At 33.5% G+C, this 24,675-nt stretch overlaps 1 protein-coding gene across 1 annotated transcript in view; it reads left to right on the forward strand.

The window, feature by feature from the left end:
- Window positions 1-14,479, forward strand: part of LOC122399612 (glutamate receptor ionotropic, kainate 2) — a 423,846-nt gene extending 409,367 nt beyond the window's left edge. The window contains exons 14-16 of the mRNA XM_043400407.1: window positions 420-535; window positions 3,579-3,734; window positions 14,098-14,479. Coding sequence (XP_043256342.1) covers window positions 420-535; window positions 3,579-3,734; window positions 14,098-14,151 — 326 coding nt within the window. The 3' untranslated portion in view covers window positions 14,152-14,479. The remainder of the gene's footprint in view (window positions 1-419; window positions 536-3,578; window positions 3,735-14,097) is intronic.
- The last annotated feature ends 10,196 nt before the right edge of the window (window positions 14,480-24,675 follow it).

Raw genomic sequence — 24,675 nt, forward strand, 5'->3', positions numbered from 1 at the left:
ATTTTTCTATATATAGATCTCGGTAAAATCAATCGACCATTTTGATTTTGTTTATTACAAATGACTTCCAGTACACTGGTGGATGAAAATCAGATTTTAATAAAGCTTATAACGTCATCAAACGCTGATTTGTTTTTGGTATCGACGCGTGTCCTCGCTTTCGACAAATGTCCCCGAACTTTTGCAACAAGTCGTCGTTCCCATGTGCTTTTCCTTTAGCTCGTCCTATCGGCGGCACGTATCGGCGGAAAACTGAAAGCAATCGCACGAATCCGACGTCGCGTCGGTCGATCGGTCCCGCGAGGGCGCCGGCACGTAGAAACGATAACCCGGACGACACTTTTCCGAAAGTTTCGTGCACGATAAAAGTCGGTCGGAAAATGGACCGGGAGTTTCTCAAAACGACCTTGGATTTTCAGATTCGCCGTACAGGACGGCCATAAGCGGTGCAATTCTGAAGCTACAGGAAGAGGGGAAGCTGCACTTGCTGAAGACGCGCTGGTGGAAAGAGAAACGCGGCGGTGGATCCTGCAGGGTGAGCATACCGAGTTTTCCTTATTTTCGCCGAATTCGTTCCGTAGTAACAGCATAGTTCAGTGATTCTTAACCATATAATGTTCCCGATTTAACTCGAACATCACAGATCTCGAATCGAACAAACTAAACCATGCTCAGTGGGCTACAATAAGAAGGAGAACAACGAAAGCCGAATTATAAAATTTGGAATAGGTATTTCCAACATGTAATAGAAACTGTGTGTCAAAAAAATTAAAACAGTTGCACAAGTAGTTCTGACATTTTTCAGAATATTTTATGTAAATGTAGACGCTTTAACCTTAGAATTAGTGAAACGACACGAACACCAAACAAACGCAAACGTCCAAGCGATGGAACAGATGGAACGTCAATATTAGCAGTCGATGAATAGAAACAGAACTATTCGTCTGCTGCTACGACATTTTGTTAAATATGAATGCACTTTGATGGCTTGTGAATATTTCAAAAGATATCAAGCTAGATTCAATTTTAAATATTAGGTTCGTGTGCTAAAACCGTGAATATAAACTAAAATTCATCAATGAATATTGTACAATTAAGAAATCAGATAAAAAAAAATTATATTAGGTGATAAAACGTATTTATGTAGGTAACGAAACATTTTTGTTGATATAACAATTATATTATCTATTTTTTTAATTAATATGTGAACAGAAACACATAATATAATTCACACATAATAATAATTAACAACAACATCAATGGTTTCTAATATTTTCAAGTTCACGGCACAGTTCAGAGGAATATTTTTAACTTTGTTAGACTTAAGGCACAACTTACAGCTTTGATGATCTTGATCTTGACCTTGATATGTATATAAAAATTAAAAATATTCCCCTAAACTATGCCGTGAACTTGAAAATATTAGGAACCATTGATGTAGTCGATAAATGAGTTCTTAAAATTTTTATCTTTTCCACTTATACATACCGGGTGTTCGGGCATCCATGGAAAAAATTTTAATGGGAGATTCTAGAGACCAAAATAAGACAAAAATCAAGAATACCAATTTGTTAATTGAGGCTTCGTTAAAAAGTTATTAACGTTTAAAGTTCCGCCTGTAGAACGGCAATCTGCGAACAGCTGCATGAATACGATAGTGGTTCTCACTTATCATGCGTACACAGCTGTTCGCAGATTGCCTTTCTACAAGCCGAACTATAAGCGTTAATAACTTTTAACTGAAGCCTCAATTGAAAATTCTTGATTTTCATTTTATTTTTGCCTCTAGAATCTCCCATTAAAATCTTTCCCAGGGGTGGTCGAACACCCTGTATAGTAATGATTCTTAAAATGAACCCCAGGCGTGATTCGCAAATTGAACATTTCTATCCCTCCCAAGTGGGGGATCCTCCTTGAAGCAAGTAAAACGTGAGAAATGAAAATGCAAATTAGGGTACAGATACAATTTTCTGAAGCGATTTTATTATCTCGCTTTCTTACATTTAGTCATTTTAAATTACTACTTTAATATAAATTTTATAATGCTCTTATGAAATTAAAATAAATATGCAATAATCAAAATTGATAAGCGCATTAGAATCGAAGGACTCGTGGACAATATTACAAAAAAGTTGGAATGGTATTAATGAAAAAAATTTTTTAAAATAATTGTTGATAAAATTTTCCCATTAATTAGAATTATCGACGTAAAACAAAAATTTTGAATTGTTAGCTCACATTTTGATAAATAATTACATTTTATAATTTACATTGCTTCAGTGTTAAGGGGGGACCTCATTATTAAGCCGATTTTCAAGAATTATTTCGAAGGATAAAGAATTAATAAATATTTGTAAGGTTTTGAGGACTATTTAGAATATACTTCAATTTCATTTTACAATTTTTTTTGTTCAAATAAAAACGTCTTCTAAAAAGACGTCTTCTAAAACGGTGTACACTCTAGTGTCGGTTTTTATTATACGAATATGCTAAGCAACGAAATATGATTAGTATATAACAATAGTAAATGGATGAACCGAAGATATTGAAAGAAAATTAAAAATTGGAAAAATGGCAGACCTCAGAGCAAATGCTTAATATTTCAAAGACTTGTATTCGTTTTTGCATTAAAAATGATGTTTATTTCCGTGATTTTAACTTACTTTTAAGTTCATCCATGAGACATTGCTACCATTAAAATGTGTATTAAATTTCAATCGGATAAGTTGAGTAGTTTTTGAGTAATCGTGTCACCGATTTTGAACTTAGCGAAAAAATAAGTTTCGAGTAAATCGCGTTTAAAGTTTCGGCAAGAGAAATATGTATGATTTTGTGGCTTTCTGGCTAATCTGCTATTCCAGCACCGTATAATAATCCTTTTGCTTCCTGAAAATAGTCATTTTGCTCACGCTGCACGAAAGAACAAATACAAGTCTTCTTTGAAATATTAAGCTTTTTGCTCTGATGTCTGCCATTTTTCCAATTTTTAATTTTCTTTCAATATTTTCGGTTCATCCATTTACTATTGTTATATACTAATCATATTTCGTTGCTTAGCAGATTCGGATAATAAAAACCGACACTAGAGTGAACACAGTTTTAGAAGACGTCTTGCGACGCTTCTAGCATATCATGCTGTATCTTCGCCATTTTGCATTCTATTCGAACAAATAAAATTGCAAAATGAAATTGAAGTATATTCTAAATAGTCCTCAAAACCTTACAAATATTTATTAATTCTTTATCCTTCGAAATAATTCTTGAAAATCGGTTTAATTTCGGATTTCTACATACAGGTCCCCCTTTAATTAATTTTTATTCTACGTACGTGAAGTGTCTGGTGACTTATGGACGGGAATTTATATATTCTCTACAAAATTCAAGCAAAACGTTTTTATTTCAAACATGTTTTAGCATATAGCCAACAGTTTCCAAGCTATTTTAATAAGTCGATTTGAATGGATCAATCTGTATATTCAAAGTGAAGCGAACTGATATTTCGCGGCTCGAATAATTTCTTTCTTATTTTTCCTGAAAAAAAAAAGAATCAATTTTAAAATTCTTTCTTCTCTTGCCAGGACGAAACATTGAAGAGCAGCTCGACGGCGAACGAGCTTGGCCTCGCAAATGTCGGTGGTGTGTTCGTGGTTCTGATGGGCGGGATGGGCATCGCTTGCGTGATAGCAGTATGCGAGTTCGTCTGGAAAAGCCGAAAGGTGGCCATCGAGGAACGGGTGAGTGAGGTCAGATAGCACGTTGAAGAAGGCGTAATCGCGCCTGAAGTAACGTCGTCCAACACGCACCTCGATCCCGACGCGATTTATCCCGACATACCGCGCGAATACATCAGTTGATGTTCGCGCGATGGTGGAGTTCCTCTTTAATGGTCACGGTGCAAATACAAAACCACTCGGGTCTGATCGTTCTACCGTCCAATCGATGAGTCATGTACCACGAAAGACTCGCGGAAAGAAAACTTATCAAAGCGTGGAGTATCCTTATTCTTAGATGGGTTTTTCGAAGTCGTTTAGTCGTTAGAAGACGCTTCGGATGGAAGAGATCGCGAGGTTTGTGCTAAGTTTACTATCTACGTTCATTTATATACAGAGAGTTTCATAGCATGTAGCATCTGTAATATTGTGGTTAGTTAAATTATTAGTTACATATGCTAGAAGTACATTCTTATCCATTTATAGCTACTTAATTATTTTATAAACTGTTACGCGTATTCTTAGATAAAGGAGGCGTTGTTTTGTAATTAAAAAGAAAATTTCGTATATTAAACAAAATTTATTTAGAAAGAAACAGAATTATATAGTTTTAGAGAAGTATATTAGTATTTATAAGAACCTCTCTTGGCGTCGTTTTCAATTCTTTAAATCTTAGTTATGTCTTCTATAAGATTTGTTTTGTTTGTGATGGTTTTGTTAATGATTTTACGTTTTAGAAGCTTAAGGATTCCATCTCATCGAGAATGTCAGCTTTATCAACTTTAAAATGTACTTTTAACATGTATAACTAGTAATTTTCTACCAATTGTAGCTTTTTACCGTTATATGTAGGGAATTCTTGAATTGGCTGCCTTTAATCTACATACAAGCATACAAGCAATTGTTTTTACGTGGTACTACAAAACAAAAAATCATGGATTTAAATTTCGGGACAAACTGGCAAGTTTATATCTCTATATCTGTTAAAAAATCATTCATATAAAAGGGTGTCCTTTTTGACACTGAAAAAATTTATTTTCCTATTTTCTATTTCCTTATAGCCTAACCTTACAAATTTTATTTAAATTCATAAACATAATGTAGCTACGAGCGTCCTACCTCATGTTTATTGAAAATGGCAACAGGGTAATTTTCAAACTTTGTTCAAAGTAAAACTACCTATACGGCGAAGAAATTAGTATTATGGACAATAATGTAAAATTAGTATTACGAACAAGTAATGAAAAATGACAAAATAGAAATTCTGTTGCATCTACTTCTTACTTTAACACCTTCACTGCCAAATCAAACCCGTACAATATTCTGCAAAAGTATAATTTTGATTTTAGACCATTGTAAGCTACATAACCTAGAATTTTGTTCAGTATTTATTTGTGCAACCTTATTATAATTTACTCATTCTATCCAAAATTTCCCACAACGTCTTAACGTGAGAATTAATTTTTCTAATCTTATAGTGATAAATCCTGTCATCCATATGTGGGTGACGTGACAGTGAAAGTGTTAAACGTGTTTTTCTTTAAACTATAATTTTTGATAAGGTTGACATGATTTAGCAAAATCTAATAAACGGGTCGACATGAAACTTAATTTACATATAAAATAGTTGTCGCCTTTATTGCTGAAACTTCGAAAAATTTGATACACTTTCAAAACAAGTTATTTTCTAAAGCATTAAAATTGCGAATTTGTATGAAAAGATCGATACATTGACTTCAAAACGCTGTCATTTTGTCAACTTTTACGCTTTATGACTTCTTCTAGTTTGAATTATAACGAGATATACTCATACAGTTCAATAATTTCTTTCATTTTTCGGATTTGGACCACTATTGGTGTTGAAATTATGTCAACCTCGAGGTTACTTGTTTTTACAACTATTGCGTAAACAGCTTATTTCTTTGAAAATATTACATATTTTCGTCTGGAAATATTCACGCAATTTGGCAGAGTAAATTCTGATGCATATACAGAGTAGCGTGTTCAGCCTTGGGAAAAATTTGAATGAGAAATTCTAAAGGCCAAAATAAAACGAAAATCAAGAATATCAATTTCTTATCAATTAAATTAAAAAATTTCAAATAATTCTGAAAAAATTATTTTCGGTTGTGGGGGTCAATTGCAATTATTTTTGGTGAATACACATACCTCCGAAATCCTACGCACTTTTGAGAAAAAAATGAAAATAAAAAAAAATCTACCTAAAGGACTTATTGAACGACCCTCGTATCTAAATATGTAATCACGTTCCTAATGGGAATCCTTAAAAACTGTTTGGCTGTAACAGACAGCTGCATTTAATGGAACTTCTTCCAATAATTCATATAGTTGATTACTCAAGAAATTTACAATAAAATCATCTTGTTAATCTTACATCAAGGAAAACAAAGAGTTATTGAATACAGTGCATTGTGGTTAATAATATTTGTAATCTAAAAATAGCTGTAACTCGGGGACAACGTCAAATGAGGCGCATTTTTCATAAAATTTATATCCCCCATCGACCGCTAAACTAGATATCAATTGTTATGGAACGCCCTGTATTATCTCTTTGTTTTGTCTCTTGCTTTTTCACTCGAGTCGAAAAGGTATAGATTACTAAAAGTGAAGAAAATATGTTGGAAAAATATCTCTGTTTCCTCGAATGTTTTACAATAATTATTCGTTGCTTTAGGTAGCAGTGTTTCCAAATACGAATATGGTCACGTTGGTCATTTTTGCTCGTATTTTTCCCTATAGTTCCTTTTCTATTTTCATTCTTTTGTCATTTCTCGACTCGTATTATGGTCAAATGATACAATGAGTAACAGACGTTTTATAACAAGAAAGAAACTTGCGAGAAAACATCACACAATGTTATTTGTAATTTAATACAGCGCATTGTAGCTTGGACATAGTGTCGGGATGTTGTTTTTAATTATTACGATGGATTCGCGATCGAAAAATATCAATTATTATGTATCGTTGAGAGCTGGAAAACGAAACAACAGAGTGCATTCGATTATTACGAATCGAACACGCAATTTTATTTGTTAGAAAAGAAGAATTCAATTAGACCGACTGGTCGCCGCAGTATTGCGTGGCCAATCTGCACTGTAATTCCGTTATATGAATAATTTCTGTTTTTCCTGAAGTAGTTGGAATTTTAAATGCCCGAAATTTAATTTCTGAATTTTGTTGGCCTCGCAATCCTCCCACATCCACATCTCAGCCAGAATATTTCCAATACATAAAAAGATAATTCCTGTAAAAGATTAACTCGATCGGATAACGCAAAAAAGATTTATGTATAAAACAAAAATTATATTCATTTCACATTAAAATACATTAATTAAATACAGCCAACCCTCGTACAACACAGGAAGTATCTTGTACTTCTGCAATATGATTTTATTCTAATAGTTTTAATAAACATGCCATCTACTATAATTGTCAAACAAAATAATAGTTTTATTATTCGTTGGAATCTACTTTTGCTTCTTAGAGAAACTTCTTAGTAATTTTTAATTCGGTATAACACAGCATTTTTTAAAAACGGAATTAACGTGTTGCATATTTAAAGGTTGATTGCAACATATTTTTATTTAATATAATACCAGATTGATTTAAATATGTGTATATGCATATTTTAAATACATTTGGGATCCTGTTAAATAAAAATAAATTAATTGACTTCCATTCTAACTCGAGACGTGGCTTGCAGAAAATATTATTTTATTTTATTCAGTCCACAGACAAAAAACTACTGATAGTTCTATTCCATTTCGAAAGCATTGAATATCGAAGATCAAAGAAACACTTGTGACCAGTTTTTCGACCATGGCGGGATAATTTTGTACCACACGTTGCACGTGTTGGAATGCGATCTAACGGTACATAGCTACCGGTGGTGTAAACTGTACGAAACGAACAAGAAACGTTTAATTACAAAAAGAGAACGCGAAAAGCGAAACGTTCGTGAACGAAAATTCCTTGGCGAAATGAAATTAAGGCACGGTGGATGGCGAAACGCAGCCCTCGGTTAGCCTCGCGCGGGGACTCGCGTGTCTACAATATGTGTTCGGGCTACCGTTTGCGTACATTCGAGGGATAAGCAAACAGGCAAGTATTTGTAAAGGACTCGCCCACATATACGGATATGCGGCTTTGCGACGGCGACCTCGTGTACTCGAGAGCAAACAATTCCACGAGCCAACAAACGTCAGTATCACTGCTCCCCTTCAGACTGCAACAGAATAGCCGCGATACTACCTCGAATCTTAAACTGCAAATCGTTCTAGTCCCATAAAGGCTTGGGTTGAAAATCATGATACAGACAAGAACAGTCTGACTTTTCAAGGAAAGGTGATATAAAATTCAAATGGAATCAAAACGAAGCATTAAAAAGTCGTTTAATTTTTAACACTCAGCACTCGGATGTCTCATCTGAGGGGGTATATAGAGATTATTGATGATTATAGGACAAAATTATGTAATCGGAAAATTAAAAGAAAATATATGATTCATTCACGTTGCACTAAAGAACAAATAAAAAAAATGAGAAATGTTCCTAAATGCAGGGTGTTCGGCCACCCCTGAGAGAAATTTTAATGGGAGATTCTAGAGGAAAATCAAGAATATCAATTTCTTGACTGAGGCTTCGTTAAAAAGTTATTAAAAAATTAAATTAAAAAATTTCAAATCATTCTGAAAAAATTATTTTTGTTTGCGGGGCTCAATTACAAGCATTTTTGGTGAATAGACGTACCCCGGAAATCCTACCCACTTTCTAGAAAAAAATTCAGTACGGGCGGAACTTTAAACGTTAATAACTTTTTATCGAAGCCTCCATCAACAAATTAGTATTCTTGATTTTCGTCTTGTTTTGGCCTCTAGAATGTCCCATTAAAATTGTTCCCATGGGTGGCCGAACACCCTGTATACGTAAGAGAATATCGCAGATTGTAAAATAAGAGATTATACATAAAGAGTAACTTTCTTTTCAAATTGGGTATACTATTTGTATCATATTGTTATGTCATGGAGAAATAGTAGAACAGGTTCCCTCGAGAAAATGCTCAATCCTCTTGTTCACAACTTAGGTTTTTATTTATTAGCCACAATTAAATAGACGTTTACAAGATTTACATATAAAGATACTACAATAAACGTGCCAACTAAAACTGAAAAGTGAGCGAGGAGGAGAAATGTAAAGGGTCTTTTAAGGTTTGAAAAGTAGCTATGGAAGGTATGGGAGGGGACTGATACGGACAAGGTTTAGAACGTTTCGGAGAAAGACGGTGATGACATAGGGTTCGAAGGGTAGGAATGACACGATGTTTACTGGTACTATTGGCACTGTATTTACTTATCTTACTCACGAAAAATGATGAGGAGAAAAATAAAAATCAAATTATTTTTGTGTTTTAACGAACTTGCATATCGGTGGTCCTTTCAAACGATATCACACATTATAAATATGTTAGATGTAAAAAATTTGATTTTTGCTTCATAAATAATTTCTATAAGATTGTAAGGAAAATATCAATCGATTCCAACGTTATATCAGTTAATTTGTACGATTTGTTTGCCACTATGTCGTAGAAAAGTGTGCTAAAGCTATTAGTAGGCGGTCAGAGAACTGTCTCCAAGTGCAAAGGGTTAATATACATAGAATTGTAAGGTGTCAAGGATGGATAACTGGTGTGTGGTAGGATTCAAACTTTCAGACACTTTTCAGTTTACTATGTTAACTGTATTATTTAAAATTACGATAACTATTCGATAAAAAGTACATAAAAAAACATAAACGACTACTCTCAACGCAAGTTCGATGTAGAGTGTCTCTGTCGCCGAAGTCGAATCCTCTCGACTTCTACCTGTTGTAAACAAAAAGGTCACCGACACAGAGGGCCACTTTTGCTGAGCACGTTCGCGTCGATACGCAACACCAATGATCACGTTCTCTCCTCGTGTCAACGTTCCTCGGTTATACATAGATATACGCTGGACGAAGTTTCCATAGTTCCATGTAGTATTCCTTCAATATACCGTACAATTTACAAATACTAAGTAGGTTCCGAGTACAGTCGTAATATTAATTCGATTTTAAAGACAACAGAAAGCTTTAGGATTCCTTATTCGAAATTTTCTTCTTTATTAGAGCAGTTATTTGGGAAATATGAAACTTTATGTAAAAAAAAGAGCGAAATTTCAGTTTTTCCTATACATATAATCGTCGCAGGTCCTCAGTTTCTGAGATACTCGCAATATTCCTTTCATGCTACCACATTAAATTCTGCCTATACGTACATACGTGTTCGTAGCAACGTGTGCGTCAACGTTCATCCGTCATTTATCTGCTGTTTCTATAGAAATCATCGTAACGGAGGACGATCAATATAACATAACGGGTGAACCAAAAACAGATTGAATTCTACCTTTATATATGTGTTCGTTCAATGATTTTGAACTTCGGTCTGCGTGGCAGGCCGCCTAATGGCGATCTGAATAATAAATCTACCCTAATCAAATATACAGTGCCGAACAAAAGTATTGGCACAGAGCGTATTTTCAAATGAAATGTTATGTAACTGTGAACAAAGCATAATATCTTCCTTATTTTTGGTATAAAATATAAGTTTGTGGTTTGAACTTTTAAGTATCTCGCGAAACAAAGCGATTAAGTAGATCTGTAATAATAAAAAATAATAACAAACACATACAGGGCAGTTTTCGACGAAACAAAAGTATTGGCACACTTACTATTTTATAATAGAATATTCAAATAAATATTTTGTTTGTAATCCTTTTTGTCTTATTACACTTTGTAACCGATTAGGCATCGAATGTACTAAATTTTGTGTTACTTCTAAACCTATTTCGTTCCATTCCTTCATAAGTGCATCTTTTAATTGGTCCTTTGTCTGAATAAGGTGTTGTCGGATCCTTCTTTCTAACTCATTCCATATGTGTTCAATCGGATTTAAATCCGGCGATTGAGGAGGGGTTGGCAATATATGGGGTGTATTAAAAACGGTCCATTGGCGGACAATATAAGCAGTATGCTTGGGATCATGATCTTGTTGGAAATGGTAGTTTTCCTCAAGATTTAATTTTTCCACACTTTTTTTAAGTTTTGTTTCAAAATATTTAAATATACAAATTTATCCATAATACCGTCTATAAAAACTAGTTCTCCAAGTCTGGAGGAACTCATACAACCCCATATTAATACACTACCACCCCCATGTTTAACAGTTGAGACTATGTTATGTGAATCCAACTCGGTATTACGCTTTCGCCATATTCTTATTTGACCATCAGATTTAAAAATATTAAATTTACTTTCATCAGAGAAGAATATTCTATCTCAAAATTCTAAATTTTTGTGCACATACATTTCTGCAAACTCTAATCTGTTTTTTCAATTAATTTTGCTGATCAATGGTTTCCTTCTAGCCACTCTTGAATTGTACCCGGCACTTTTAAGAACTCTCCGGATAGTTATAGAATGTACATCTACCTTATTTTCACTTTTCATTTGTGCCGCTATTTCTGTAGAGGCAACTTTAGGATTTTTTTTTACAATCTTGGTAATTTTTCGTTTATCTCGTTCTTATAATTTCTGTGGACGACCACTTCGCGGAAGATTTTTTACATTTTGTTCGTCAGGAAACCGTTTGAGCTATTGTAGAATATGAATTTCCCTCTTTTGATAATTTTAATATAATTTTTCTCTCTGAAATTGTTGTTTCCCGTGTTTTTCGATACATTGTTGTATTATTCACTTTATTACAGGCAAACTTAGTAAGAAATAACAAATGAATATCAAATTGAATCTCGGGACTTCTCTGGATACAACAGTCATGCCAATATTATAAATATTTACATAAGTGTTTCATAGAAATATTAAATTTACAAGTGTGCCAATACTTTTGTTTCGCCGAAAATTGTCCTCTGTGTATTTGTTACTATTTTTCATTATTGCAGGTCTACTTAACCGCTTTATTTCGCGAGATACTTAAAGTTCAAACCTCAAACTTATATTTTATACCAAAAATAAAGAAGACATTGTGCTTTATTCACAGCTACATAACATTTTATTTGAAAATACGGTCTGTGCCAATACTTTTGTTCGGCACTGTATATTCAAAATTGTTCAAATCGAATAGATTTGATCTTGACATCACACACGTATCACCCAGTGAGGATAGGCTAGCTCTGGGTTAGGTTGAGGTAGCCGGTCATGCAATCATAATTCAAAATCATTCGAAATCGGTTAAGTTCAATTTTTAGGTTCACCCGTTATATTATTCTGGTTGCCAGCCGCTGCTGATGTTTATAGAAATAGCAGATTAGTGTCACCCTACGTTGACGCACACTTTACTACGGATGCGTGCGTCTAGGCAGAATTCAATGCAGCAGAATGGAAGGAATTTTGCAAATATCTTGGAAACTAAGACTGTACGGCGGTTATATGAATAGGAAACAGTTGTTCAGAATCTTGTTTTCTATAACATACTTAAAAATCATCAAAATTGGAGTTCAGGTCCCCTGAAGTAAATAATTACTGAATTTAGTTTGACTTTTCATGAAAAGGTGAAACAGAAATTGAAATAAAATTCTATTTAAAAAACCTTGAAATAAACATTTTTTTAATGATAGTAATATTTATTTGAATATCATGTAGTTTGTGAAGTATAATGTTAAAATATTTCTTTTTTGTAACCCTTTTTGTAATATATCATGGATAAAAACTAACTTGACATTTTTGGTTTAGAATATTTTCGAATTTTGGTTAATAAAACTAACTAACATTTTATGATTATTCACTAAAAAAAATATTTGTAGTGTCTCATATTGTTGTTGCATATTATTTTATACTATATTCCGCACAAGTGTCTCAATATTATTATATCCCGTAACTTTAGAAGAACTTTTATCTTTCCTATTAAAAAAAAATATTTTCAAACACAAAATTTTGAGAAAAGAACAATAATTTTGTACTTGATGGATTAAAACGAAACGATTGGAGGATTAACTAATTCTTAATGTAGAATATACTGGAAAAAGTAGTGCTAGTAAAAGGTAATCTTTGTTGAATAAGTACATAAATCTAAAATGTAGAAAAAGCTTTATTGCGAGAAGCTTCGTTTGCAGAGAAAAGCGATTATGAAAATTATTTGAGTGCGCTTAAAATTCCGGATTGCGCATTGTCCATTACTTATTGTTTCTACTTGTGTTAGTATTTATAAACACTTTAGATCGCATCACTTCAGGCTACACTAGAATGGCTATGATACTATCTCAAATTTCGAACTGTTCATTGGTCCAGTCCTATCAAGAATGGATTTAGCCTAACTAATTGAGGAGTGATTAAATCAAAATTACAATGAAATTGAAATTAAGTACTTTCGTGAAAAAGTAAATCAAAAATATAAAATAAAAATTATATTATCCTCGATATGTAGAAAAATAATTTCTAAATTTCGTCCAACCATAATTTATTATTTCTATTTATGTTCATGTTGATTAATGGTTATATGGTATTAGTCTTATTTCGTTGATTTCACTACTTTTTAACTAATTACAATTAGAATGTTTACAAACGCCAACACAAATAAAAATAATAATTAATTGACAAGTGTCATTACTCAAGTCGAAAATGATTTTCTCAAAAAGGAAGCCTCAAACTACAAAAGTTTATTCTATACTTTAGCTTTATTTTTTTATGAAGAGTTGTCCTCTAGCCGTCAGTATATTTTTGCGGGATACCATGTATATTTTATTATGCACTCTGAAATGTTAAGAGCTAGAGTGGAATATAAGGGACAAAAATATTTTTTTCTGTATGGAAAACTAATTTCATTTTGTCGAAAGCAAATTGCTAATACTAGTCCAAAAGTGTTTTAGAGGTAATATGTCGAACTAATTGCATTTCGTTATTGATCAACATGACCGAATTCGACACCATAGTAGACCAGTATCAAACTACCTATCTTCTATCTTTTACTTTTTAGTGACTTTCAAGCATTTTGTCTTTGGGTTCACAGTAATTTTTATCAATCCTATATACGTCAGTAATTTTTATGAACTCGAATATTAAAAATTCTTCACAATATCTTTTACTATAGTTTTACTAATCTTATTCCGACCCTTAGATTTTATTCTCTGTTTCAAAGGATCATTTAGTTTCATCTTTTAATCTATATAGGAACGGACCACTTGTTATTTAGAATTTAATTAAAAAATTGTTGCAACTTTTGTAGATTTAAGGGACCCCTACAGTTTCTTTCGTCGTGTCCTTCTCTTTTACATCGATCCGACTCATCGATTTGATTCATTTGACGCAATCTCACCCGAGAATTTTTGTGTTCTGTTTTAGAAGCAGAAATCCTCGGGGAAACCGATCTGCGAAGCTTTTACCGATCTACACTAGCGGGCGTTATAGCGATCCGGTTCGAAAAAAGTACAGATTCCTAAGACCGAAAACCCCGTATTTGATCCAATGGACCTAAAGAAGAACTCTACCATGAGTGATCGAGAACTGTATGAAACACTGACAGACACAAACTGTAGAAAGTTGAAACGAAACGTATAATCAAAACAAGGAGCAACGATACTCGACCTTTCCAATTTTTCGAGCCCTTCGAGAATCCCGCGCGTAATCATGTCAGAAAATTAAAAAAAAAAAAAAGCTAATTACGATCGAGTAAATTTCTATATCGTTGAACGTTTAATAATTTCTAAAGAATTTCACTTTTCTTTCAACCTCCCAGTGTTATCGGCCCGTAAGAATACTTAAATTGGAAAGGTTAATGCGTTTGCCAATTTGCTCATATCAAAATCTTAGATTAATTGAGGATGACTTCGAGCCTCGCAGCGAGAAGAAAACAGTTTTCCGGGCAATTGTTAATAATAAGCACGTCGCGACCGCGACTGAATCAAGTGCTACAGATTAACGGAATATTTACAAACAATCACGATTTTATACCGATTAGATAACTAATGTATAGCGTCAGGTTGCAAACGTTTTATCGTGTATGTACATACTGTGTAGATCGAGGGGTGGGTTCGCTGCCCCGAATGGAGTCCGTATGTTTCTGCTAAAAAAAAAAACAAACGAAAAGAAAACTAGCATCGTTGCGAGCATTGCGCGAGAATATTTCAGGTCCACGAAAAGAAGCCCACGGATTCCCTAGCAAGAAACGAAGGACCTTACTCAGATAGACGATTCTGTATGTTTCGGCTCGTAAACTTGTATCATACAAATCAACCTAATGGCGGTGCCTCGGTCGTTTCTGACCACGTTCTTGTCTTTAGCGTGCTCCGGACTAGAACTATGCCGCCAGATTCTTATTCTATTGTATTTGTAAACGTTTCTCTTCTACAAAAATTAGTAAATATATGGATATTTACTTAATCTTCTGACAACGTAGATGAAGGATGCTGCTTATACATATTAAATATATGCTATTCAAGATACTGAAAAATTCATAGTCCAAACTTTGAAAAATAAGCTATTTCCAAGTTATTAAATATTTTTTTTATATAGTTGGTATGAGTAATGATCTACCTGACAAATGTCCATTGCTCTTGTTTCTGGCCATTCTAATCACCTAAGGTCATTTCAAGGTCATGATGTCTTTCATCTTTGAAGTGATTTCAATACTGATTACGAAGTCACGTATTTACAAATATATGAAATTATATAAAAGAAATACATTTGAGGCTTTGAAATGATTGGTGTTATTTTATTAGCTATCGTTTCAATCTGAGTCATTTTTTTCATATCTTCAATAGCAGCGGAAACATTCAATGTACTTAATATAAATGGAACTACATGTTTTCAACAGTTAATGCACTCTTCATTCAATGAATATCGTTAATAACTATTTCCATCTTCCATTGGATATTCGTTTCCACACTTGTCAGTGTGAAACGATATTCCTTCACCAATATTTATAGAAATTAACATAATAATGAAATAACATCGTACGAATTTTGTGTATTTTAGATAAAGGCGAATATGTCCTTCTGAATACTTCTCAACACACTGAATACTGCCAGAAAATGCGTTCCTTCGGTACACGATCGTCTTCTTATCGTTTTTACGCGAACAAACTTCAAGTGTCGGATACCGACTCAACGATTAAACTCAAGACTGAGTCAGAAATGACCCAGGCACCGCCAAACCAGGGTTAAAAGCGGTCGCATTGAAACGTAGACGTTAAGTGAATCACGTACGATTTGAAAGGACACGCGCACGATGTGTGACAGTTTAATATGACATTGTTAGTTGTGTCGCAATGTTTCTTGCCTCCCTCTCTCTCTCGCCACGGATACGCAGGAGGTGAGCAAAATTTTGTACTCTGTGTTTGCTGCTCGTTCTGTCGTTGCACTCATTCAACAAGTAAATCATAGTGCATGGGTTTTTAGGCAGAATTTCTGTTTGTGTCTTTGGCCTGTTTCATTTACTTTAAAAGATTTTCGTGCTTTTCTTTGTGCAATGGTGACAATGGAATTCATGGAGTATATTTAATTTGGGTATATTCCTAGCAAACAGACCTTTCACTGATCGGGGTGAGTTATACGTCATTCGATTCGTCTAATTCGGTACATTATTCATATGCATTTCATTATTTGCGGAAATTCGTTATTTTTGTTCAAACTTGTCGGAAAGTTGCAATAAAAAAGTAAGGTTAAGTATATTTTGATAGGTTCCTACAGCCAATCGACCATTATTTGTCCTATAAAATAAGACCATTGCAAAACAGTATTTTTATTTAACTTAGTTATATGTATAATAATATGACGTTGCTCATAATTGTATGTTAGCATATATGTTAATTTTAAGAAATCTGTACCTGAGTTAGGTCTGGATTAGATTAGAAGTCGGGGGGGTTTGTACTGTTGCTGCACATACTGTCTACCTGACCTACTCCTGCATAATATGTGCATAAAAGATGACTTTTATGCATATATGTTTAACAAATTAGCATTTGACTACCTGGCGTTTATAATTTACACCATGAACACAGTAACGACAGTCATTTGTTTTTACCTGTGACCCCGAATTTCTAACCATACCCAGACCTAACTCAGCTACAGATGTCTTAAAATTAACATATATGCTAATATACAATTATGAGCAATGTCATATTATTATAATATAATTAAAATTAAATAAAAATACCGTTTTGCAATGGTCTTATTTAATAGGACAAATAATGGTCGATTGGCTAGACGAATCTATCAAAATATACTTAACCTTACTTTTTTATTATGACTTTCCGTCAAGTTTAAACAAAGATAACGAATTTCCGCAAATAGTGAAATACATATTAATAATGTACTGAATTAAAAGAATCGAATTACGTATAACTCACCCCGATCGGTGAACGGTCCGTTTGCTAGGAACGGTCCTTAGTTTGTAATTTTGTATAGTTATGTATTTATAAAAGCGAATTATTTAACAATAGGGGGCTTGTTATAAAACTTGAATGCATGAATATTTGCCCGCATAAGGTGATTTATAAATGCATGTTAATATTTCTGGAAATATAACTGAACAATAGACTAAGGAAAAATGTCTATATTCAAAAGTTATGCTCACGGCACTTTCAGACTTACCGAAAGTTAAAAAAAAAGTTTGAAATGCTTATGTTTTGGTTTATTATACAATTATATACACAATTTTGTAACCAAGAAACTATAGTATGAATTATTTACATTTTGTTCTATACTCTGATGTGCAAATTCATTCTATAAAGCGGGGTTTGGCAAATTACGATCAACGAGGTAAGAACGTTTTTTAAATGTTTTTCATGCTAGGTTTGCGAAATTGTTTTATTATGCATTGTGGTGTTCAGTACACATGTATGTGAATTGATTTAATATTTAACATTACTTATACAGGGTGTTCGGCCACACCTGGGAAAAATTTTAATGGGAGATTCTAGAGGCCAAAATAAGACGAAAATCATGAATATCAATTTTTTGACTGCAGCTTTGTTAAAAAGTTATTAAAAAATTTCAAATCATTCTGAAAAAATTATTTTTAATTGCGAGGGTCAATTACAATCATATTTTTTTTGAATACACATACCTCCGAAATCCTACGCATTTTCGAGAAAAAAATTCCTGACCGAAAATCTAATGTGAGGCCAGAATGCACCCCGGAAATTTCATGCGAATCGTTAAAATGTAATAACTTCTGAACGGATAGGGGGATTCTAATGTTTCAAACGGCAAACAACGCGTATTTTGATGAAGAATATGTAGAAATTCTAAAAATATTCGAAAACTTGTTCCTTAACCCCGCAAAGTGACAAACCCCCCATAAAAATGGTCCAAACGACCATAACTTCTACAATAGTAAATGGATTTGATTGAAATTTTTTCTGCAGTAGAGTTCATGGGTTCCTACAACAAATTTTAAACAACTTTTCTGTACAGCGCCAATCAAAGTTATTAAATATGAAAACGAATTTTTAAGAAAAATTGACAGGGGGTAGGTGCCCCCTGGCACCTTTTTTTCGGCGAAAAAAAAATTTCAAATTGTTCTGGAAAAATTATTTTTAGCTGTGGAGGTCGATTACAATCATTTTTGGTGAACAGGCATATCCCCGAAATCCTACTTATTTTCGAAAAAAAAATTCAAAAAGGTGCCTAAATTTTTCGGCGAAAAAAAAATTTCAAATCGTTCTGGAAAAATTATTTTTAGCTGTGGAGGTCGATTACAATCATTTTTGGTGAACAGACATACCCTTGAAATCCTGTGCATTTTCGAGAAAAAAATTCAGTACGGGCGGAACTTTAAACGTTAATAACTTTTTAACGAAGCTTCGATCTACAAATTGGTATTCTTGATTTTCGTCTTATTTTGGCCTCTAGAATCTCCCATAAAAATTTTTCCCAGGAGTGACCGAACACGCTATATGTGTAAACGTGATACCTCGTTACAAATCAGCCTTCATCGGTGAGCATCTGTAATCAATATTAATAATAATATTAACGATGTACCGTGAATCTCGATTTGTAAAAGCTCTTTTAACAGCTCTTTAAAAAAAAATTACATAATCTCTGTTTTAAAGCATCAACATATATTTATGAATCGTTTTGTATGCCAGATAAAAAAATTTATAAATGATAGAGGAGGGGGCATAGAGTGAGAAAATACATATTACTCTTTATATTTTTCCATTTGCATCATTGTACTATTTAACTACAACTAACACCAAAAATAGAAATACAAATATATCTAAGCATATTGTATGGTATGATGTTTATTATTTTAATGGCTGTTACGATTGAGTGATTTTAAGCTTTCCTGAATGGAATATTCTAAAGCCTGTCTGAAGAAACGTAATATCAGCTCGAACATTTTTCTTGTAACAATTCATAGAAATAAACTTCATAAACTTCATAAACCCGAGTTCGACTGAAAATTGCACGAATATGTAATTATTAATAGAATGCAAGCGCTTATGTCCGACTCCTGTCTGAGTTTTCCTCTTATTCTTTGCGTTTGTTCACAGTTAATGCAAATTATAGTTCATTTTCAATATGTGCACGAATATAAATAAACAGAAAAATCATCGAAAAGTCAGCTTGATGTTATGACGCGTCGTATCAGAAAAATGACACTACTCTTTATTTTTCAATAGTATATTTGGGGTCGTTAAAATACTCCACCATATTGAATAGTTACCAATATGTTCCTTTTCTTCCTCTTTCATTAAAAATAATATGGAAAATTAATCTAAATCCTGGTAGAGTTAAAATATAAAATTTTGGATCTCGTGAATACATGATAATAGTTAGAAATTTAGTTGCAAAGGCTTCTGGGATGATCTAATGTCTAATCTGTCTCAGCACAAGCCAGTCGTACCAAAATTAGCTACAAATGTTGCTATGTTTTTTACTGCTTGTATGATTCATTTCCTAACTTTTACTATTAAACCACTTGCATTTTTCAAATAGGCTTGATAATCTGAGATAACTGGGGACTTTTTTATGATTAATGATGTCTACTTTCCACGAAATTTGACCAAACGTTATCACGGACGAATTTTTTTATCCGAAACTGGGGAACATAAGTCGACAAACTCTCTATAAAGCGTGTTTCAACCAAGGGAGGCCATCTAAATATCTTTTTACTTTTAATGGCACAACAAATATTTATGGTATAATTGAAATGGTATCGAAAGAGAAGTAGTTTAGTAGACAAATATTTTTCTCCGTGGCCATCGTTATTTGTTATCAAAAATACTTATATTACTTTTTTATTTCATTTTGTAGCGGCTGACAGAATACATTTGAATATGCTTAAGTCATGACCTGCAGCTGATTTTAAGTAACAAAAATGTGATTTAGATGGTCTCCTTTAGCTGAAACACCCGGTACACCGCGCTCGTGATGTGTTTATTTCGGTAAGCCTTATGCTTTGGTCCCGGGCAATTTGTCAGTTTCTCCGGTGTCGTTTCGGGGCTCTGGCCACCGCATTACGCGCCACTAAAAAGTTATTGCTGTGATAAAACTTCATATCTCGAAAGAGAAAGAACTGCGTTGGGCTCGTTTCGAGCGTAGAAGTTCCATCGCGGTACACGTCGTCGCATCTGGCTGACGAAGCTTCTATTCGCACGTCTATAAAGGCTATACGATCGAGACTCTCTTTGCAGCGGTCGTTTCATCCAACTTTGCAGAAGTCCGTGTGCTCCGAGATGGCGAGCGAGCTTCGTTACGCCTTGGACTGCGGGAACGGGACGAAAAAACCAGTAAAGAAGAAGCTGTGTCGTCGCGAGGTACAACAGTCTAATCTGTCGATCGTCTCCGAGGAGGGCAGATACCCGGAATGCAACAAGTACAGGCACTTCGTCGGGAAAGCGCCTCTCACTTGAACAACGCGATGATCATGCGACACGGCTGCCAGAGGTTGATCCAATTCGCGATCGAACGAACTAAGACGCGATCGATTGCGAAACAAGGTGTGCAACGAATTGTGAACAACTCGACCGGTCTAGGCGAACGAAACTCACCTCCGCATGTGTTTGTACGCGTGCGCGCGCGTGTGTGTATGTGTGTGTGTACGTCTGTTTTCATTCCTGTTCCGTTGCTCCCTTTTTGTTACCAAATGACGCGAACCGTCGAGCAAGGTAGTTCTTACACTTTGTAGGATGTACACGTTCCGTCGTTAATCGAAACTCGCTGGAATGGTATCGTACTCACGCGGAAGACAACGACGCGTGGCCGTCCGTGCGGAAGAATTAACGAGAATGAGGCAACAACCTGAAAGCCTTTCTTTTTTATTCTACTAGCCGCGGTGAAAACAGATGTCTCTGGCAAAAAGTAAAGCGTAGCTTAACGATTGTCGAGGTCAGATCGAACGTTGATTAGAATTTCTGTCGTGCTGCTGAAAATTGGAGTCGTTGCCATTCTAACGTTATTGGTAGCTTAGGCAACAGGGCTTATTTACTTGGTTGGTATAATGTTATGTGAGGTGTACCTAGACGCAATGTTGTTTCCTTGTAAGTACACTTCTGCTTAAAGGTTTGGAATAGAGTGAATTTAAAATTGCAACCGGTCCATCACGTTGTAATATTTGCCACGTGTACACAGAAACACGTGCACAATGAGAACTCGACAAGCTATCGCAAGGTATCATGTACTCCGATTCGTGGAATATGACTAATGCCGTTTGTCTGTTTTATGTTTACGGATTTACTATTATATTATTAATATAATATGAAATGTTTAAATAATACTCGCTGTGTCTGCATGAAATCATTCAAGAACGAAGTTTCCTGAAAGTTGACATTAAAATCAACTTTTGAGAGGTATAAAAATGTTTATTAATGTGACTTTGATTATGGTTATATGAAATTGTTGAGTAAAATTATAATGTGTGCAATTTTGTCAATGTTTCTAAATAATTGGTTTTTCTAATGAAATCATTTATAATTGTTTTAAATTGAAAGCATCCACATAAGACTAACATCGCATGGGATATTATCCAAATATGTCGTTCGAAAGTTACTTTTTATCTGGTGTTTTTAATGTTATCTTTAATTTTAGGTTGCATATAGTTAATATTAATATAAACATTTTTATTATAGATATTTGTAAGAGCACGATACGATCAGTTGGCATGTATTAATTATTTTATTACTAAACGGCAGAGGCATTATTCAACACCTTCGAACGTATCTTTATTTGCATAGTTACATGAATAAAATTATGTTATTCGAATAACACATCTTGATAATCATTAGTGTTCGTCTTTAACAAATAAAATTTTCTTCGAATATTTTAAGTGGAAAAATTAGTATTTGATGCAATTTTAATAAAATAAAATAACAAATAACAAATAAATGTTTATCCAAACGAGTAAGTTTTATTGGTTAAGCAATTAATAATAATAAATTATCTAATAATCAATAATAAGTGAACAGATGTCTCCAAACTTTGGGGTACGTTCGATCTTTACAAATTTAATGCTTTTCACATGTACACATTTCATTGAAAATATTACCCTTCACATTAAAATTGTTTTTGTATTAATCTATTTGTATTAATACATTGCATCATTTTAATCACTTAAGGGACGAAGATTTTTTTATATAAATTAAATTAAATTTTTAATGTCGCTGCCTTATATTATTGAAAAATTTAATTATGAATATTTATATACGATTAAAGTGGTTATCTCCATCTTACGATATTTGAAATAACTTAAGACCTTTATTTTGTATCACATCATTGGAATTGCATCGATTAAAGCATTTAATTTTTCTATAGTCTCAGTTTAATTAATCTCCCACATTCAATGGGTAAAAACTTCGATCAATCAAAATCATTTCAGACAATTTAATTTCTCATTAAATCAATTGCACATAACAAAGATTCTTTGTCTATAAATTTTAAGCACAGAAATTCTCTTTACAATACATTTCGAAATTGCTTCTTTCAAAAAATATGAAACGATTATAATTTGTTCTTTCTTGAAGAAACAAGAAATATTAACTTAATAAATTATTTATTGTAGTATTTGCTTATCCCGTTTTATAAACAAGCGACAACAACGTTTTGATATTAAACAACAGTCTATATTCTAATTTTCTCTTCATCGAAAGAGTTCATGAAAAGATATTATTCGGAATTCACAATGATAAAATGCTAAAGCCAAATTCAAATACAATTTTTATTTTAAATTATATTAAAATTTGACTAGTTCCTAACTGATGTGTAAGGATAATATTTTCAGAAAAATGTTTCATGTTATAATGGAAACTTTTAAATGACAGTGTAAATTCGAGACAGTGTTTTGCTATATTTAAAATGGTTCACTTACTTTCCTCTTGAAATATCGTCATTAAAAATTAATTTCAGTTCAAGGAAGTCGAAGTTTACAGAAAGAATCATGTTATTGTTCTGTTACTTATTGTTTTAGTCACATATTATTCTAATTTTGATCTTACTTCAAAGGTACACTATTTCGATGTTTTCTTTTAAACTTTTCATTCAAATGTAAAAAGCGAGCTATGTATGTTTCATCACAGAAAATTAGACTATTAATTGATCTTTTTATATTTCCACATTCTTGTAATGTTCTCATTGTATATCTTCTTGAAGTACTTACAGCTACACCAGACGTTTAAATTATGTATTCCTCGCATCTTTGAAGATCATGTGCAGACGAACGAATGCACAAATGTCGACCACGCGTCGATGTCTCTTGCAAGATACTTAACCAGCACACGACGAACGTTTTGACGAGTATGTGTGTTGAAGACGATCGATAAGAGAGAATGAATTTAACGAGTGTATGTACGCAAACGCTACTCGAACAGCGAACGAAAATGTCGTTGAACAAAGAATTAAAATTGTTCAAACACCGACCACGTTCTTAATTTTAAATAAAAGTACATCGATATTAATCAAAATGAAAGGAATATACTCTGCAAACGTCTCTGTCTCTGTTCGATGGCGTTCCAATACGTTTAGTGTAAATAATTGTACTAACCGTTAAGATTACGAATTATACGATCGTGTCTATGCAACGGCATTGTATTATAGAACGTTCATGGGAAATCGATCGAAACGCGAGAAATATGTTCGTTTAATTAATAACAGTGCGTCTTAATTTGACCGTTTCTACAATCTTGTAAAATGAAGTCACCGCGTGCGAGTGTCGTAGAAATGTTACTGTATCAACGTTTCGTCGATACTTCTCCGGATCTAGGTAGGACAAGCGATTTTATATTTTTCTTTTTCGTATTGAAAGTAGCGAATGTTCGCACTTTTATCGGAGTTCGAAGCTTTCAGCGTCACTATTATTACTATCGAATTTCATTGATCTATCTGACACGACACCTGTTTTCGTTCCTTCAACAGTGACTGAATTAATTCTTTGAATATCAATGTTTGATGGGTGGAAACCTTTCCCTACGATTTATAAGCAATTTAAATGAAGTTGCTTGTGCGAAGTAAATCTTGCTCATGATTCGTGATATACAGAGATTAAAATTGGATTCTTTGTGAAAAAGTGAGTGATCAAAGAAAAGAATTTGATTTACAACATTATGCTTGCGTCGGATTTCTGCTTAACCAAGAGAATTCATTAGCTTTGAAGATCAAAATTTTTTAATTCTCCAAGTTTTTGTGCAATATTATTCCACTCTTTTCAAACGATTGAATATATCCAAATAAATATTAAACGACATCAGATTTACGTAAGTTTATTTAAAAATTCTTAGCATAAAATCGATCGATTATGTCAAAGAACTCTATTAAATATGGATGACCACGAACCGTCAACTTTCATCTGCAAAATACTCTGATTCGTAATATCTTTAAAATTAATATTATTTTTCGGTTCAATTACGAAAACCTGTAATTATCTGAAATCATGAGCATAGTCTTCCAATTTCCTTTTCTGAATCACTCCACGGTCGAAGAATTA

The sequence above is a fragment of the Colletes gigas genome, unplaced genomic scaffold (assembly GCF_013123115.1).
Source record: "Colletes gigas isolate AHSC1104 unplaced genomic scaffold, ASM1312311v1 Colletes_gigas_Sc00014, whole genome shotgun sequence".
In the NCBI taxonomy this organism is placed as follows: domain Eukaryota; kingdom Metazoa; phylum Arthropoda; class Insecta; order Hymenoptera; family Colletidae; genus Colletes; species Colletes gigas.